Raw genomic sequence first — 18,682 nt, 5'->3', positions numbered from 1 at the left:
GACGATGGCGGTGGCAACGCGGTTGGACCACCTCGAACTGTCCGTGTTTCACCACGTCGTCAGTTGGGAAGTCTCCGACCCGCACGTGAGATGTGAGGTGGCACAGCGTGCATGCTGAGGCCACAGCTCCTGACGGACATTCAGTGGCCAGCTTTGTCCCAGAACGGGTCCAATACGTTTTGTGGGGAGAGCAAGTATCGAGACGAGTTAGCACGAGTGGAAAGAGGTATGGCCCAATCACATGACCGCCCAGCAGAAAGGCAGACGTTCACATGATGTGACCTTCTGACGTACTACTTGTCATCCGGTCCACCCCGCTGCATACCAGGACAAGCAGCTCTGAGATTGGTCTCTTTCCCTCAGCAGACGTGAACGCGTTAAACATCTGAATGTAAACCGTCGCCGGCCGAAGTGGCCAAGCGGTTAAAGGCGCTGCAGTCTGGAACCGCAAGACCGCTACGGTCGCAGGTTCGAATCCTGCCTCGGGCATGGATGTTTGTGATGTCCTTAGGTTAGTTAGGTTTAACTAGTTCTAAGTTCTAGGGGACTAATGACCTCAGCAGTTGAGTCCCATAGTGCTCAGAGCCATTTGAACCATTTTTTGTAAACCGTCGTAGAACGGAAATATTACGTTTCCGGACAAGGGTTCCTATTCAAAATATTGTGTACTCTATCCCCTTTCAAGCCCTAGAATTTTGTAACGACAATTTCCGGACACCTTGTATATGCTTTCCTTGGGTTCCCCACACGCTTAAGGACATGGTCGATTTCTTTCTCCACACTCCCCCAATCCGAGCTTGTCTTCCGTCTCTGACATCGTCGTCGAAGAGACAAAACTTGGTCGTCCGTTTCCCACCCCGAACGCACAGTGGTTGCCTGAGAATCCGCGCAGCAGCAGTCCTCAGCCTCTGGTGGTCCGCGGCGAGTCCGAGACCTTGCCAACCCTCGGCGCGAAGAAAGGTTCGAGCAGCACCAGGAGGAGGAGGAGAGCGTTACCGGCTATGTGGGCCAGTGGAGGCGGCAGATGCGTCAAGGCTGAAGGCTGCCGCCGCTGCCGCTGCCGCCACGGACGGATGAGCCGCGGCGTGGCAGAGTGGTGGGGCTGGGCGGCGCGGCCCGCCAGCGGAAGAAAGCCCCGCCGCCCAGGCGCACTCACTGCGCGGCCGGCGCTGCACCGCGACGGTCCTCTCCCGCCCTCTCCACTGGTCGCGCTCGTGGTCGTGATCGTGATCGCGGTACTGGCAGTGCGGTAGCCCCGAGGCACAGGCCAGCCGGCGCCGGAGACGACGACGTCGACCACTGGGTCCAGCCGCCTGACCACCGAAAAGGGAGAAGCGGAAGTCTGCACCGTCGACATGCGGTACAAGGTAGGCACCACCGTCCTCTCTGCTGCTGCCGTCGCGGTGTTACCCTACCACAGCATGTCCCCTGTCCGTTATCTAGTGGTTGCCACCGCCGTCTTTGCGTAGGACCTGGAGGCCATTCCATATGACCACCTTGGATTACTCTGCCATATGATGTCAAATGGTAATAGAGTTGAAAAGAAAAAAAAGGCGCTGGGAGTTGACGTGTAACGTGCTTAAGCGGCGTCAGACCTAAAGTTGGGCGTCATCGTCACCTGTTTACCGAATACTTCACGTCGTGCAGTGTACATTAAGTCCTGAACTGTCTGTTATTCGTGGATCGGATTGAATTTCTCAAAATAGTCCAACTATCAATAAAAATGAAATGAAAGAAACAAATAGCATTACGTTTAGCCAACTGCCGTAGTAAGCAAAGCAGCACTTGTCTGTGTTCTACTATTAACAAAAAAAGCATTTTCACGCATGTATTTCCATTGGCTGAAAAGATGATACAGTTCGCGCTGTCCATCAGCCCAACAATTTATTTTTACCCGCATAATATTTCAATGAATAAGTTAACCGCCTTTGTCAGGTGTCATCAACGACCGATTTAAAAGTGTTCACTGCCTGGGCAGGAATCATCCGAGTCCGTTTAGCACCATTACTCGAACCACGAGGCAGTCAGTGTTATGTTAATCGTCCAAATATTGTGCATAAAAATGAGATAGTTAACCTGATGAGGCTTCTACCGACCACACGAAGCCAACATGAGAAATCACGTTGCTACGTTGCACACAGTGTCTGCACAGTTTGACAGTTGAGTGGTATTGGTAACAGATGAAATTTAGCGACTTACATGATTCCGTCGCGATTTTTGTAGTAACACTTCACTCAGTAAACAATACACGAAATTCACGTCTAACAATAAGTAACTGTGCCTGAATCTGAAATAAAAATTTATTAACGTTTTCACTGATCTAAGTCTCTTGTTAATACACTGTAATTACCACACAACAAAATATTGTCTATGTTTCGTACGACCAAGTGTTACACTTGATCAGAGTCGTAAATACTAGGTTCCCACGTAATACCGAGCAAATAATGTACAAAAGGCTGTGACTATGTAGTACATAAACATAGTACAATATACATCGAAGAATAATAATTGGGAACCAATGTTGTACAATCGCAATAAAGTCATGAGATGTTCAATTGACTCTTTTATTAGAACATGTTACGCATTTCGGGATTACACCCACCTTCAGACATCACAGACTTCAACTCGTTCCTAGCCAATCAGGCGTACAGCCTTTACAACTCAAAGAAAGTGTCGAATAACATAGCGACAATTTTAAATACTTCATTGGGGTCTTGAGGTAGCTCATTCAAAATGGAGCACTATTACAGACAAAGTTATTATTCAGTGAGAGACGAAGGCTACCTTCTGTTATATAAATGTCGTATTTGCTCGCTAGGAAAAGCTCTTAGAGTCATTTACTTGCCTTTTCAGACACTGGTTACAAATTAAACAAACATATTTGTATGTCTCCTAGTTATCACTTGAAGATAGACCCGGGAATCTCGAAAAGTGATCAGTATTTATCTGTGAATTATCTCATATTGTCATGTTTGATAACATATCAATTGGAAAGAAAATTAATAAAATTAAATTCTGCAATTGAGATTATCTAAATTTTTCCTCAGTATCAGCCTCACGTAGACAGCCCATACACCCTGTATACACCTGAAACTGTTTAGAGTTGGCGTAGAAAAGTGTCTGACATTTTCAGCTCAGAGAGTTCGAAAGGTATTTTAAACACCTAAATTGTAAAGCCTTTTATGTGAAGAGTTTTGGCATCTCTCCTCGCGAACCGTATGTTAGGTGTTTTATCAGTACCTGTCCGTTACAGATAACTAGATCACTAGATGAATGTGTCTCCACTATAGGTAATGTGGGTGATTGGCTCTAGATAAACGAGAGACACGGTCTTTCCGCAGTGTTTACTTCTTCACGGATATTAACAGCACCCCTCCGGCCATCTCCTTGCTCGTCGAATTGCGCCGATGGACATTCTTTCAAATACTGATATTCTATGCTGCTATCTCTGTGTTCAACGTTACGGCGTCACCAAAATTTATCTCAGTCGGTCATGCAGACGAGTAGCTTTGGCTCTGATAACCTCCTTTGGCAGTCATCCATTATTTCCTGTTGACTTCTAGATGATGGGTGAACGCCAAGAAATTACGAAGCGTATCTCACCGTTTGACCGCCGACGAAATGGGAACGTAGTGGTTGTGAATGCAAAACGGTACTTACATAATGAAGACGACAGTAGAACCACAACTGGTACTGAGAAGAACTAAACACTGTGAACGAGCAAGATACCGCGCGAGAGAAGAAGATAGGCAAAGGTTAAAACTAATACGATGAAAACGACGGTGCTTAGCATGATGCTGAAAACCTAGGATAAAAGAAATAAAGCACCAGTTGCAAATAACACGTTTATAGATAATGCTAAATTGTTTCTGCTGCTATGTACCGTATCACGAAGTTGGTGTATCCACAGGCTTTGAAATTCTAACTGTGGAAACAATACTTATGAGGTATGCTGCAGAAATCAGTTAATTCACGATACACATCCAAATGTTGGCCAAATCTTATGTTACACTTTATAAAATCGCCCTTGACCGTGCAGATGCTCTGTGTCGATAACCCATGAAGAAATTTGCAAAACATCATCACTCTGTTGATTTCAGAAACGAAGAGGAAATACAGCAAATGAACCCCCAAATTTTCGTTTTTTATCAGGATAAAACGAAACAATTAGAGTGAGAAACTGTATTAGTAACGCTCACCACAACGTCCAATGGACAAAATGCTTCAAATATGAATTCCGTTCCCATAATTATTTCCACGTGTGTCAGAGTACATTGTGTTAATTGGAGCATATGCTCTTGAAAAGGTCAGTAGCATTTACGGTGTGGAATTTAAAACAACTCTGCATACTTTCTCTAGTAAAAAGTCACTTTTTAGTTCTCCGTCTTGTTTTTTAAAAGAGTGTTGTGGTATAGGATCGCAAGCAACTCATAATTTACAGAAAGCAACCTTAATAACTGGTGCAGATATTATACCCGTGATGAAAACTACAGAAATGTAAGTGGACCGCAAAGTATTCATTCTACAAATATCATTCAGTCACACATACCTGGTGTTCCTAAGACGTATTGAGTCTCACCTTTACCTATAAGAATGATGTAAGCCAAAGCACCTTGTAAGCAGGAGACCCAGGTTCGTATCCCGGTTCTGGTATAAACTTTAATTTGTTGCTTTGGCCTACATTATTATCATACTGTTACTTAAAACAGCTTTACATGTCCTCTGTGTATTTTTCACTGCAACGTAATCCCTTCGCTTCATGGCATTTTAAGCAGTAGAGAGCTGTTTTTTGAGAGACTTGTTGATTAAATAAAAACTGAGAGTAGTAGCAAAAAATGTAATAAAGTCTCAAAAGAATGATGACAGTCATCATCATTATCATCATCTTTAGTATTCCGCAATATCTGCAGACTCTACTGAATTGAATGTTAGCAAAACTAAAGAAGCCTCTACTACAGAAGGGCAGAAACGGCTTTGAAAGCGCTCTCTCTCTCTCTCTCTCTCTCTCTCTATATATATATATATATATATATATATATATATATATATATATATATATATATATATATAATTCGATCTAACACAAACATTTCCAAGCAGATCATGGAAAAATTTATGTAATACCATACGAGAAATTCTGCAGATTTTGTGTCGCTTTCCGCTTACTTCTGTGCCTTGGGAAAAATATTTTTGCATGCCCCTTCAATCTTCGTTAACCATGCTTTCCTCTTTTAATATCGGACGTGGGAAACATAAACTCCGTCAACAAGCACTAGCGGGCGCATTCCAACCGACCGACCGCCGAGTCACCCCTTCCCACTGGCGACACTGGTTGCGGTACGGAAGTGCGCGAGGTCAGTAAACTGTTCACCCGCCCGTTGTCAGTTTTCGTTACCTGAAGCCGCTACTATTCGGTCAAGTAGATCCTAAGCTGGTATAACGAACGTCAGTGCACCCCGTGCCAATGGAAAATGTCTGGCACTACCGAGAATCGAACACGGGTCCTCCACCTGCCAGTCAACTGCTCTGTGACCAGTCAGCTACGAAGGTGGACGTCGCTTTTGTGCAGTTAGTTATTTTCTAAGCTATACAACGATTACATTCACCGAAAGTGAGTCTCAAATATAGCGAAAGAGTTTTCTTTCTGTTTTTGGCAGGTGAAGGACGATATTTTACATTAAAGTATTCATTATGCTAACGTAATCACCGCTCCTTGCTCACACCTATAGTCTTCACAGCTCCCAGCACTAATGTATACTTTCCCTGGGTCGAATTCTGACATCTGCTGAGCACTCTTATTTTGTAACGTGCGTATCAAATTTCGATTTATCACACTGTAACTTCAGTCACGTTTTTAATGAGTTGTGCTAATTCTTGACTCTAAGGTCAGGTTATGAAACGTCCCCTTAGAACAATTTATATACGACTGTGCTTAAACTGACACACAATATTTTTAGCGCAACGCAATCTGACTTTCAAAAATCCCTACAAAAGAATGGCCCTGACTAACATTAACCTATGCGTTCCACAAATCGCTTACCTCACAAAAATCTTGGTTACTCAAGCTACAGCAATACAGCGAGCGCCACTACTGCCAGCTAAATAACACATTCAAAGTACGGAAGGCACTAACTACTAGTAGGCATAGTTAGCAAATGAAAGATTTTAATAGAGAACAAACAATGTATTTACCTTAATAGTCATCAAAAGTCGTAATATATACAGCAGTTCATGACATCCATTTTTACAAATTTCAAAACTCCGTCATTTCTCTCCCCACATCCACCACTGCTGGCGGCTCACCTCCAACTGCGCAACGCTACGCGCTGTTCACATCCAGCTGCCCAACACTACAATGGCAGATAACAATGCAAACTAGCCACAGACTGCACACAGCACAGCCAGTGATTTTCATACAGAGAGCGCTACGTGGCGGCGGCGTTACCAATACAAGAACCTAAACAGCCTACATATAAGAACCTAAACAGCCTACTTACAAGGTTATTAGTTTCCCCAGACTGCAAGCGAATCGTGATGCGTCTGTGATTCTGTGCATCCATCAGTGTCATAAGGGTGTAAGGAATAAATAACGACGACCTCTTTGAAGTAATTATTTGGTAATAGTGTCATGAGAAATATTTCCAAAACTTTAAGTGAGGAGGAAAATAAAATTTTTCTGGAAGTTTCAGCTTTAGTTGTGATTCGGCGCAGTTTCTATGTTCAGCTCACCCACATTACAGAGGCGTGTGTTGGCAGTCATCTGTAGCGAGTAGTGTGGAGGCTTGAAGATAACAGAAAAGCGAGTTGCCTGCCGTTAGTAAAACTCTTCTCTTAAAAGTTTTTCCTGCGCTACACATCGAATATGAATTTGATTAAGTTCATGCGGACTCCACCGCTGGTATTCAACACTACTTTCGGATTGTGTGGCTATAGCTGAGTGGAAGTGTCAAATTATAATTGCAATGATCCAGGGTTCAACTCTCAGACACTCTTAGTATCTTTTTCCTCGTACGTATCACTTTTTTCACCTCCTGCAAAGGGTCGTTAATATGAAATCTACCAAGCTGCATCGAGATTCTGTATCCTCGTCAAACAACAGGTTTGGTACGTCAGTTCAGAGGGAGGAGGAATACTAGGGCATATCACTTACAACGCAGATACTCAAACCAACCTTCAGTTTGAGGACAGATTTATCTTGTGCTTAGATTATTCAGGTCTGAGAAGCACAGAATTTGCAGCGCGGCCTTACTCGACAGTTGAGACCATCACATACAGCTGTCCACTGAAAAAAAAAAAAAACATCATCACATGGTAACGGAAGTTCCCTGTTCATTCTCGAGATCCAATCATCGTCCGCAATTCGAAAATCTGAAAGAAAATTTCCAAACCAGGATGTGAAAGCGTGAGAATTTTGCGGAGTTTAACAGAAACTACTTCTCCGATAGGATGGACTGTCTCCGGTTAAAGTGGATGACAATTGGCGACCAATGACAAATGATATTGTTACAAAAACATTTCTTTATTTCTAGTTTTGGCTAATTTTATTTATGTAATCAGATACTGTTGTCTGTAGTCACAATAATGTTAATTTTTAAGTTAATGTTACTTGGAAAAGTAAAGATATGTATAGAGCTGTCAATGATACTAACAACGCGAAAGGCACTTTCAGTGTTCTGAAGGTAAGATAAATACTTGCGACGTAGCGAACAGGATATCAAGACAACTGACGCAGATTACAAGAGGAAAACATCATTTAAAAATATTCTTGGCTTGCGATCAAATGCGTAGACCCCTGAGGTCTCTTCTACAAGTCTGCAAAAGTTGCAGTATTTCACTGCTTATCATGTGTCTAAATATAGTGTTTTAATTTCTACTTCTTGCAAAATATCGGTATGAAAACGTTTTCTATTCATATCAGCAGAAATTTGTGGACACACTAAAATCAACGAAAGTACATGTAATGAATTTAATCTGATTTGCCGTCTACATTTCCACACGAATTGAATTTGTAAACTCTGAGACAGTTTTCCGAAAAAAGGAAGGAACGTTTGGGTTTACATGGATATCATTAGGGGCCGAAAACAGTATCACTTACCCAAGGATGCTGTCTGAAATTGGTTGCACACTTTATGGAGGAACGGTTTCAATTTTGATGGAACAATACTTATTAATCTGTGCAGCCTGTCTCGGCTGTTCCATTGTATGTGAAGTCGATCGTTTACTTTGTGCTATCGTTTAAGCGGCGTTCGCTTATCTTCGTATCTCGTCCTTTCATCAGCTTTCATTGTTCATTGTTTGTATACTTGCCCAATACCTCTGATACGTTATTTGAGTTACACGTCTGTTGGATTCAGTCTAGTATCCACATGGCACTACTGCGTTTGTGTTCCAGGTGCCCTTCCGTGGTCTAATAATTCTGACTTCCTAAGTTTAACAAAAGTATTTCGTTCTCTAAACATCAGGAAATAAGTTGTCGAAGAGGTGTTTATGCCATACGTATCGTTCACACTTCTATTTTGCCATTTATTATAATTTTCGTAATGAACTACTGTCCCTCTCTCTCTCTCTCTCTCTCTATCTCTCTCGCTCTCTCTCTATGTCTGCCTTATCTTGTTTAATGTGAATACTCATACAACCTGTCCGTATAGAAAATTTAGTATTGTCGCGAATAACGTCAGTTAAATAAAATGTAAAGGATTATAAGGTATCCTCCAGGATGAAATGGATATGTTGGACTGCAATTCAAATGGAGTACGTCATAATCAGTTAATTCCTCCCACACAATATTTCTGGCCTTCATGGCACTTTTAACAAAGAATACACAATTCGTCGCATAAGGTTCACATTAGCTGCTTTAAGACTGCATTACTAAGCGTGCCAGCTAGACAAGTTTCTCTCATTCTCAGGATACAATTATGAGATGGAAGCTGTAGGCCGGTTTTACGGAAGTCTTGCCTAGCTGCCGTTCTCCCTGTCAGTGACGTCACGGACGTTTACTGGCACGGCGCCACCGGCTCACTAAGGACTTGCCTCGCGTGACTAGTTCATCCCGCTGAAGGCCAGATTGCGCTGCCACTAATAGTTGCAACTGAAAACCTCTTATTGTCTGCAGACGAGTCACGAGCGTATTTTCACAACCTTTTGCTTCTATAATGTTCTTTCTAATTTTAGCCACGTCTTGGTTATTCGTCTGCAGTACGGGTTAAAAAATAAATTGTGCAGTATTTAGCGCCTCACAGCGTTCAACTGTAATAGTTGTTGCCGTTTTTCTTCGAATTTTCTTTTTTCCCGACTGTTGAACACATTGCACTTTTACTTTAGGAGATGTGGCGTTGAAACACCTCTCCGGCATCCCAGATATACGTTCCCCATGGCTTCCCTAATTTATTATTGTGAACTGTGGAATGATTCGTTTGGGAAGGACACAGATTATTTCTTTCCAAATCCTTGTCTTATCCGAGGTTCTGCCCCGTCTCTCACGAAATCGACAGGCTGCCAAAACTGGATTGTCTTCTTCGGGACTTTCGAGACACGCATATGATAGTTGTGGAGATGTTGGCTACGTCCAACTGTAGCATCCACCTCACGTACAATGTTCGTTAGAACAGCCTATTTTCTAAACACTAGTGACATATTAAACACAAGGAGAATGTGGACTTGACATGTCAGCAGCATAACATGAAGGTAACCTCAAAGGAATAAGGGGTAAGCCGTTGAAAGACTGTTGTGCGGATGGCCACCTGTTTGAAGGGATTCGGAAATATTTTATTCGAAAATTTTTTTATCGCAACAGTCGGATCGGAAAATTTTCTTTCTCACGTGTCAAGAGTGGCCGTCCGCCCGCAGGACTGCTGCCTCGGATAAAAAAAAAAGAAAATTGGTTCAAATGACTCTGAGCACTATGGGACTCAACATCTGAGGTCTTCAGTCCCCTAGAACTTAGAACTACTTAAACCTAACCAACCTAAGGGCATCACACACATCCGTGCTCGAGGCAGGATTCGAACCTGCGACCGTAGCAATCTCGCGGTTCCGGACTGAAGCTCCTAGAACCACTCGGCCACCGCGGCCGGTTCAAACTCCCTCGGATCACGCTCCAGCACCTGCCAATGTAGCACCTGCCAATGCTGCAGGTCAAACATGGCTCTCGCGGTTGAGGACTGCCGACAAGGGACAGTTTGCGGGCGCCCCCTACAGCCCTCGGCCAATGAGAAGTGTTGGAGAATGATCACGTGGAGCCCCTGTACACGGGAGTAGAGCGGCCGTTGCAGAACAAGTGCTCCGACCTGACAACACGCCTTCTGCCTGCTCACTCCGTAACTTAGAAAGGTAGGCCACGACACTGAGATCACAAGTTTACTTCAAACATTGTACACCTTTAGTGGGCCATTAAGACAACGTAATGCGCAAGTATTAAGGTGCACTATTTTCACAATTCCGAGAAAATCGCGGGAAAAGTTTTACGCGTCTAGTAAGTTCTCGTAACTGATATATCTGTGCGTTGGTTCCGGACAATAGAGTTTATGGTGGTCAAATGGTTAGCGTTCGAGAGTCGCAAAACGAACGTGTATGAAGCTTCGGTTCGACTCCCGCTCAGACTTAACTCTTAATCTACAGGGTGGACATAAAGTCCGGGAACACTTTCAGTTATTTATTACACAAGAACCAGACATTGTACAAATATCAAACGTGTGTAATTTTCAAGAGAAACCCTGAAAGTTTATTTTTTCATCTATACCGCCACAGATTAGTTTGGTAATTTTCCGATAGTCAGCGCTAGTCGCATACATGGCGAGTTCAGGTGCGGATCAAGCTGTTTCATGAAATGGCCTCCCCAATCACCAGATCTCACTCCGTGTGACTTTTTCTGTCAATACGGTAATCGAATTCTTGCCATGAGCGTCCCAGCATGGCATAGTCGACTGTGACAGTCGAGTCGCTTCACGTATTCTCTTCCCGAGCTCTGATACATCACGGCTGTGAGGACGGGGCGTGAGTCGTGCTTGGGTAGTTCAGTTGGTAGAGCACTTGCCCGCGAAAGGCAGAGGTCCCGAGTTCGAGTCTCGGTCCGGCACACAGTTTTAATCTGACACCCCGCTGCAGAGTGAAAATCTCATTCAGTAATAGACCTGTGTACGACACAGGCGTATTTCTAATATTCGTGAAAAATCTCAGCGCAGTATGTTCTCTCGTTTATGGTAGGAAGAGTAACCTGACGAAAATATGATCAATGTTCATATTTTAGAGCGGATGTGATCGGTCACACTTCCTACTATGCCGACCGGTGTGGCCAAGCGGTTATAGGCACTTCAGTCTGGAACCGCGCAACCGCTATAGTCGCAGGTTCGAATCCTGCCTCGGGCATGGATGTGTCTGATGTCCTTAGGTTAGTTAGCTTTAAATAGTTCTAAGTTCTAGGGGACTGATGACCTGAGATGTTAAGTCCCATAGTGCTCAGAGCCATTTGAACCATTTGCACACCACACTTCCTGCTTTCGCAAAATCGTTGATTATTTGAGACACCATCGTGCTAGGTGTTTCTCATTTGATACCAGATCAACAGAAATCAATAATTATATATGCTATTACATCACATTGATATTAGGCTATTACGACATTTAATCTGGCGGGTTCACATAAAAATCGTTAAAAATGAGTCTTTGCAAATTATTCGGTGAAAAACTCCTTAATACTGCAAGTGCGAGCCCTCCACAATACTAGATGTCGCTAATGCATCCGATAGTGCAGTAAATGATGATAGGCACTTGGAAGGCTGACGATGGAAGAAGTATCCGTTAGTGGTATTTAGGTGGGAACAGGCACGAATGTGACGCTGTAGAATTTGCAGTGTAGATACTTCCCCTCCGTCGAATGGAGGTTTTGCTTCGGCCTCCATCTTGTTACTGTTCAAGAGGAGTAATCATTACGTTTACATGAGGCTCCAAAACCAACTTCATTATCCGCTTCTGGTATTATAAACGCTCCAGCGGGATTCTGGTGCCGGATTTCCTCTCCCGCAATCGATTTTCGCTCTATGTAAGCGCACAGCCGTTAAGAAACATGCTTCGGTTGTCAGACCACGACTTGTTTTCAAAAAGTTTCGCCTGCTCTGGAAGGAATCATTTTTATGCAGTGAAGTAGAAGTAAAGGGTGACCCAAAAGCCGGTTAACATTTGAAAAAACACTAACTCACGGAATAGTGTAGGTAGAGAGGTAAAACTTGTCACACATACCTAAAATGATACGGGGTTTTACTGAAACGAAAACGAATGCAAAAACAGGCCAACAGATGGCTCTGGACAGTGACACGTTAGTGACGCCGCATACCAATCGTGACAGCTTCGAGGTACGCCAATATGCTACAGAATCGCATCATCCCTAGCCTGCTGGAAGATACGATTTTTATGCGGGATGGCGCTCCACCCCGTATCGCTACGCGTGTGAAAGATATCTTGAGTACCTCGTTTAGTGAGGATCGGGCACTGAGCCACCACTTCTGTGGTCATTGGCCTCCCAGCTCCCGAGACCTCATGCTTGTGAGTTTACCTGAAGTCGCAGGTCTTCTGCGATAGTCTGACCTCATTACGGATGCTGAAAGACAACATCCGAGGGCGAGGTCTCACCAAATCTAGTGATACGCTGATACGCTCTACAATGTTGTTTACAGCGTTGTCCCTCGACTACAGGTATTGTTGATCAATGACGGGCATTTCTTATAAATAAATTTGTCTTAGATAAAGATCAATTGTCATGCTAATTACTGTTTCTGTATCATATGAAGCGCCATCTGTGGCTCATTTTGTGAACTTTTTATGGTTTCAATGAAAACCCATATAATTTCAAGAATATCTTTACCTCTGTACCTACATTGTTCTGCGAAACATTGAAACTTCCCTTTCCACAATCGTGATAAAATGAGCCACTGGTAGCCAAATAGACACAGTCTTCAAAATATTTTATCCTCACTCCGTTCATCATCTCATTTAAACCTTCCATCAAATGCAGCCTCGCAGTTTGATACATTTTTCCGTCTCTGAGCTTAGCAAGTAGTGTGTTTGCATTCTAAGTTGTAGGCGTACAGTCTGGAACCGCGCGACCGCTACGGTCGCAGGTTCAATTCCTGCCTCGGGCATGGATGTATGTGCTGTCCTTAGGTTAGTTAGGTTTAAGTAGTTCTACGGGACTCATGACCTCAGAAGCTATGTCCCATAGTGCTCAGAGCCATTTGAACCAACTGAATGATTGCCACTCCAATTCACGTATCATGTCTGTGGCACTATCTCCACTACTTCGCTACAATAGAAAACGAGCTGCCCTCCTTTGAACTTTTCCGATGTCAGCCGTCAGTCCCACATGATGCGGATCCCACACCGCACAGCAATACTCCAGAATAGGGCGGACAAGCGTGGTGTAAGTAGTCCTTCTAGTAGACCTGTTGCACCTTCTAAGTGTTTTGCCAACAAATCGCAGTCTCTGGTGGGCTCTACCCACAACATTAGTTATGAGATCGTTCCCATTTAGGGTATTTGTAGTTGTAATCCCTAAGTATGTAGCTGAAATTACAACCTTCAGATTTGTGTAACTTATCGCGTAATCGAAATTTAGCAGATTTCTTTTAGTACTCAAGTGAATAACTTCATATTTTTCTTTATTCAGGGTCAATTGCCACTTTTCGTACCATACAGATATTTTATCTAAATCATTTTGCAAGTCGGTTTGATCATCTGATGACTTTACAAGGCGATAAATGACAGCTAGGCGCGGTGGCCGTGCGGTTCTACGCGCTTCAGTCCGGAACCCCGCGACTGCTACGATCGCAGGTTCGAATCCTGCCTCGGGCATGGATGTGTGTGATGTCCTTAGGTTAGTTAGGTTTAAGTATTTCTAAGTTCTAGGGGACTGATGACCTCAGATGTTAAGTCCCATAGTGCTCAGAGCCATTTGAACCATTTTTTTGGTAAATGACAGCATCATCTGCAAACAATCTAAGGCGGCTACACAGATTGTTTCCTTTGTCGTTAATATAGATTAGGAACAATACAGAGCCTATAACACTTTCTTGGGGAACGCCGGATATTACTTCTGTTTTACTCGATGACTTTCCGTCTGTTACTACGAACTGTGACCTTTCTGTCAGGAAATCACAAATCCAGTCGCACAACTGAGCCGAAACTCCGTAGGCACGCAGACTGATTAGAAGACGCTTGTGAGGAACGGTGTCGAAAGCCTTATGGAAATCTGAAAGTATGGACTCAATTTGACATTCACTGTCGATAGCAATTATTACTTCATGAGTATGAAGAGCTAGTTGTGTTTCGCAAAAACGATATTTTCTGAAACCGTGGTGACTACGTGTCAGTAAATCGTTTTCTTCGAGGTACTTCATAATGTTCAAATACAGCATATGTTCCAAGACCCTACAGCAAATCGACGTTAGTGACATGGGCCTGTGATTCAACGGATTACTCTTAGTTCCCTTTTTGGATATTGTTGTGACTTGAGCAATTTTCCAGTCTTTGGATGTTTCTGCGAGAGATCGGTTTTATGTAATTGCTAAATATTGAGCTTTTGTATCAGAATACTCTGAGAGGAACCTGACTGGTATACAATCTGGACCGGAAGCCTTGCCTTTATTAAGTGATTTAAGCTCCTTTGTTAGGCCAAGGATATCTATATCTATGTTTTTCAATTTGGCAGTTGTTCTTGATTCGAATTCAGGAATATCTACTTCATTTGCTTTGGTGAAAGAGTTTCGGAAAACCGTGTTTAATAACTCTGCTTTAGTGGCACTGTCATCAGTGACTTCACCGTTGTTATCGCACAGTGAAGGTATGACTGCGTCTTGCCACTGGTGTGTTTTATGTATTAACAGAATCTCTTTGGGTTTTCTGCCAGATTTCGGGACAGAATTTGGTTGTGGAAATTATAGAAAGCATCTCGCATTGAAGTACGTACTATATTTCGAACTTCCGCAAAACTTTGCGAATCTTGGGGATTTTGCGTTCTTTTAAATTTGGCATGCTTTTTTCGCTGCTTCTGCAACAGCGATCTGACCCGTTTTGTGTACCACGGGGGATCAGTAGCATCACTTATGAATTTTTGTGGTATACATCTCTCAATTGGTGTTAATAGTATCCCTTTGAATTCATTCCACAACTTTTCCACGCTTACATGATCAGATTGGAAGAGGTGCAGACTGTCTCTTAAAAAGGCGTTATGAGCATTTTTATCAGCTTTTTTAAATAGATATACTTTGCGTTTCTTTTTGATGGTTGTAGGAGTTACGGTATTCAGCCTGGCAGCTACTGCCTTGTGGTCGCTAATGCCTGTATTCGTCACGATACTCACTATTTGTCGAGGATTATTTGTTGCTAAGAGGTGAAGTATGCTTCCGCAATCGTTTCCGCTTCGAGTGTCCTCTCCGCAGACGGAATGTCACTTTTTACCAAAAACAAAGCAGCGTGTCCCAAACAAGAGATTAGGTTCGGCAGTGCGCTTTCACTGCCTGTCGTATTTAGCGAGCTCGTGCATCCACAGTGGACGTCCTGACGTGCAGTCCTCTGTGAACCGCCGTGTCGCAGGACGTGGCCGACGGTCGGCCGACGCCGGGGCCGCTGCCCGGTAATTACTGCAGCGTCACGTTGGGCGAGGTAATGCGGGAACGGGGAAGTCAGGGAGCGGGCGGTCACGCCCTGACCGCCTCCGATCCTCCGCGGCTTTCTCCCGACCACGCTCGCATCGGACGTGGCTTTCGATGAAGTCTTCCCACGTTTCCTTTCCTGCACAGCTTCTCTCACACGGCCCACCGATTGAAGCTTGCGGTAACTGTTAATCCCTGTTATCCGTGACTAGTGCAACTGTGTACGCTAGCTGCCCCAGCTACGGAGCTGGGTTTGGTTTACATGATATACGCACAAACTGCTTGGCTTTTGAATGACGTCAGCACCAAATAACTCGACACCACCACATCATCAGTTATCACATTGCGCCTCTGACCATGATGACGTAACGCAGGAAGTAGTCTTGAACAAAAGACATGAGCTTAAGGACACACGGACGACTTCTGGCACTAAGCACAGACTGAGATCAATAAAAAGATGGAGAAGGACACTGGAAAGGTACCCAAAGCAACCAACAAGGCGTCTACATTTAATGGTCTGTGAAAACTACGAAAAATGTGGAAGGCTGATGAGGGATGTGAACCTTCCGAATGCGAATCCAGAAAGCTACACTACTGGCCATTAAAATTGCTACACCACGAAGATGACGTGCTACAGACGCGAAATTTAACCGACAGGAAGAAGATGCTGTAATATGCAAATGATTAGCTTTTCAGAGCATTCACATAAGGTTGGCGCCGGTGGCGACACTTACAACATGCTGACATGAGGAAAGTTTCCAACCGATTTCTCATACACAAACAGCAGTTGACCGGCGTTGCCTGGTGAAACGTTGTTGTGATGCCATCACGTTCCCGACTTTGATAAAGGTCGGATTGTAGCCTATCGCGATTGCGGTTTATCGTATCGCGACATTGCTGCTGGTGTTGGTCGAGATCCAATGACTGTTAGCAGAATATGGAATCGGTGGGTTCAGGAGGGTAATACGAAACACCTTGCTGGATCCCAACGGCCTCGTATCACTAGCAGTCGAGATGACAGGCATCTTATTCGCATGGCTGTAACAGATCGTTTAGCCACGTCTCGATTCCTGAGTCAACAGATGGGGACGTTCCCAAGACAACTACCATCTGCACGAACAGTTCGACCACGTTTGCAGCAGCATGGACTATCAGCTCGGAGACCACGGCTGCGGTTACCCTTGACGCTGCATCACAGACAGGAGCGCCTGCGATGGTGTACTCAACGACGAACCTGGGTGCACGAATGGCAAAACGTCATTTTTTCGGATGAATCCAGGTTCTGTTTACAGCATCATGATGATCGCATCCCTGTTTGGCGACATAGCAGTAAACGCACATTGGAAGTGTGTATTCGTCATCGCCATACTGCTGTGTCACCCGGCGTGATGGTATGGGGTGCCATTGGTTACACGTCTCGGTCATCTCTTGTTCGCATTGAGGGCACTCTGAACAGTGGACGTTACATTTCAGATATGTTACGACCCGTGGCTCTACCCTTCATTCGATCCCTGCGACACCCTACATTTCAGCAGGATTATGCACGACCGCATGTTGCAGGTCCTGTACGGGCCTTTCTGGATACAGAAAATGTTCGACTGCTGCCCTGGCCAGCACATTCTCCAGATCTCTCACCAATTGAAATCGTCTGGTCAATGGTGGCCGAGCAACTGGCTCGTCAGAATATGCCAGTCACTACTCTTGATGAACTGTGGTATCGTGTTGAAGCTGCATGGGCAGCTGTACCTGTACACGCCATCCAAGCTCTGTTTGACTCAATGCCCAGGCGTGTCAAGGCCGTTATTACGGCCAGAGGTGGTTCTTCTGGGTACTGATTTCTCAGGATCTATGCACCCAAATTGCATGAAAATGTAATCACATGTCAGTTCTAGTATAGTATACTTGTCCAATGAATATCCGTTTATCATCTGCATTTCTTCTTGGTGCAGCAATTTTGATGGCCAGTAGTGTGAAAACTGAGCCATAGCTCCGCGTCAAATCTTCAGTTATGGTTTAAAACTAAGGCACAACGAAAACCGGGAGAAATTAGTCGAAATCAATGTTTTATTATACAAAACTCTACATTTTGTATCACTTATAGCTTCATATTTCAAAAAGAACGTAGTAATTCCAATTCCAAAGAAAGAATGTTCCTGCACCTCCGAATGTTTTACAACCATCAGTTTAATAGACCATGGTTGCAAATTACTGACAAGAATTATTTGCCGAAAACTGCAGACATCGGTAGAATCTAACCACGGGCAAGGCGAGTTTGGGTGCAGGAGAAATGCAGGGACACGGGAGGCAATATTGACTTTACTACTTATCTTAGAAGAGAGACTGGAAGAAGGCAAACCTTCGTTTATAGCAATTGCAGATTTAGAGAAAGTTCTCGAGAACATTCACTGGACTACGCTTCTTGAACGTCTGATTAGAGCAGCGATAAAATACATGGAACGAAAAGTTACCTAGGAGCTGCTCAGAAATCAGACTGCAGATATAAAAGTCGAAGGGCATGAAAGGAAAGTAGAAGTTTTGAAGGAACTCACACAGGATTGTAGCCTATGCCGCTAACATTCACCCTGTGCTTTGAGCAGCCAGTAAAGGAAAGCACGGAGATATTTGGAAACCGAATTAAATTTCAGCGAGAAGAAATAAGGAGTTTAAAGAACGAATAGTCTCTTGAAAATATGAGTGGAGTTAAATAAGTAATGTAACACTCTTTTTCTCGGTCAATTAGAAGTGAAGAAAATGCAGAATTTCTTAAAGGATATCGTGAAATATTCCACTTCGGCCTCCACAGTTTCACGAAGTTCCATGAGTTGTCGGCGCTATATGTACGAGTATGCTTCGAAACGGCATCTGTAACAGAAGTGAGTTCCAAGCACAAAGCTGTCACAGAGTTTATTTATTAGGGGGAAGCAGAGCATCGCAGACACTCGTAGGCGCTTGCAGAATGTCTACGGAGACCCGGCAGTGAACAAAAGCACGGCGAGTCATTGGGCGAGGCGTCTGTTACCATGGCAACAAGGTTGCGCAAAC

The 18,682-nt window shown here is 43.9% G+C and overlaps 1 protein-coding gene across 1 annotated transcript in view; it reads left to right on the top strand.

The window, feature by feature from the left end:
• Positions 1-1,157: 1,157 nt before the first annotated feature.
• Positions 1,158-18,682, top strand: part of LOC126176796 (neprilysin-4-like) — a 796,156-nt gene continuing 778,631 nt past the window's right edge. The window contains exon 1 of the mRNA XM_049923974.1: positions 1,158-1,367. Within this exon, the coding sequence (XP_049779931.1) occupies positions 1,356-1,367 (12 nt within the window). The 5' untranslated portion in view covers positions 1,158-1,355. The remainder of the gene's footprint in view (positions 1,368-18,682) is intronic.

This window comes from Schistocerca cancellata, chromosome 3 (genome assembly GCF_023864275.1).
Source record: "Schistocerca cancellata isolate TAMUIC-IGC-003103 chromosome 3, iqSchCanc2.1, whole genome shotgun sequence".
Taxonomy (NCBI): Eukaryota; Metazoa; Arthropoda; class Insecta; order Orthoptera; family Acrididae; genus Schistocerca; species Schistocerca cancellata.
The sequence above is the reverse complement of the archived record's forward strand: the minus strand, read 5'-3'. Positions and strand labels throughout refer to the sequence as shown.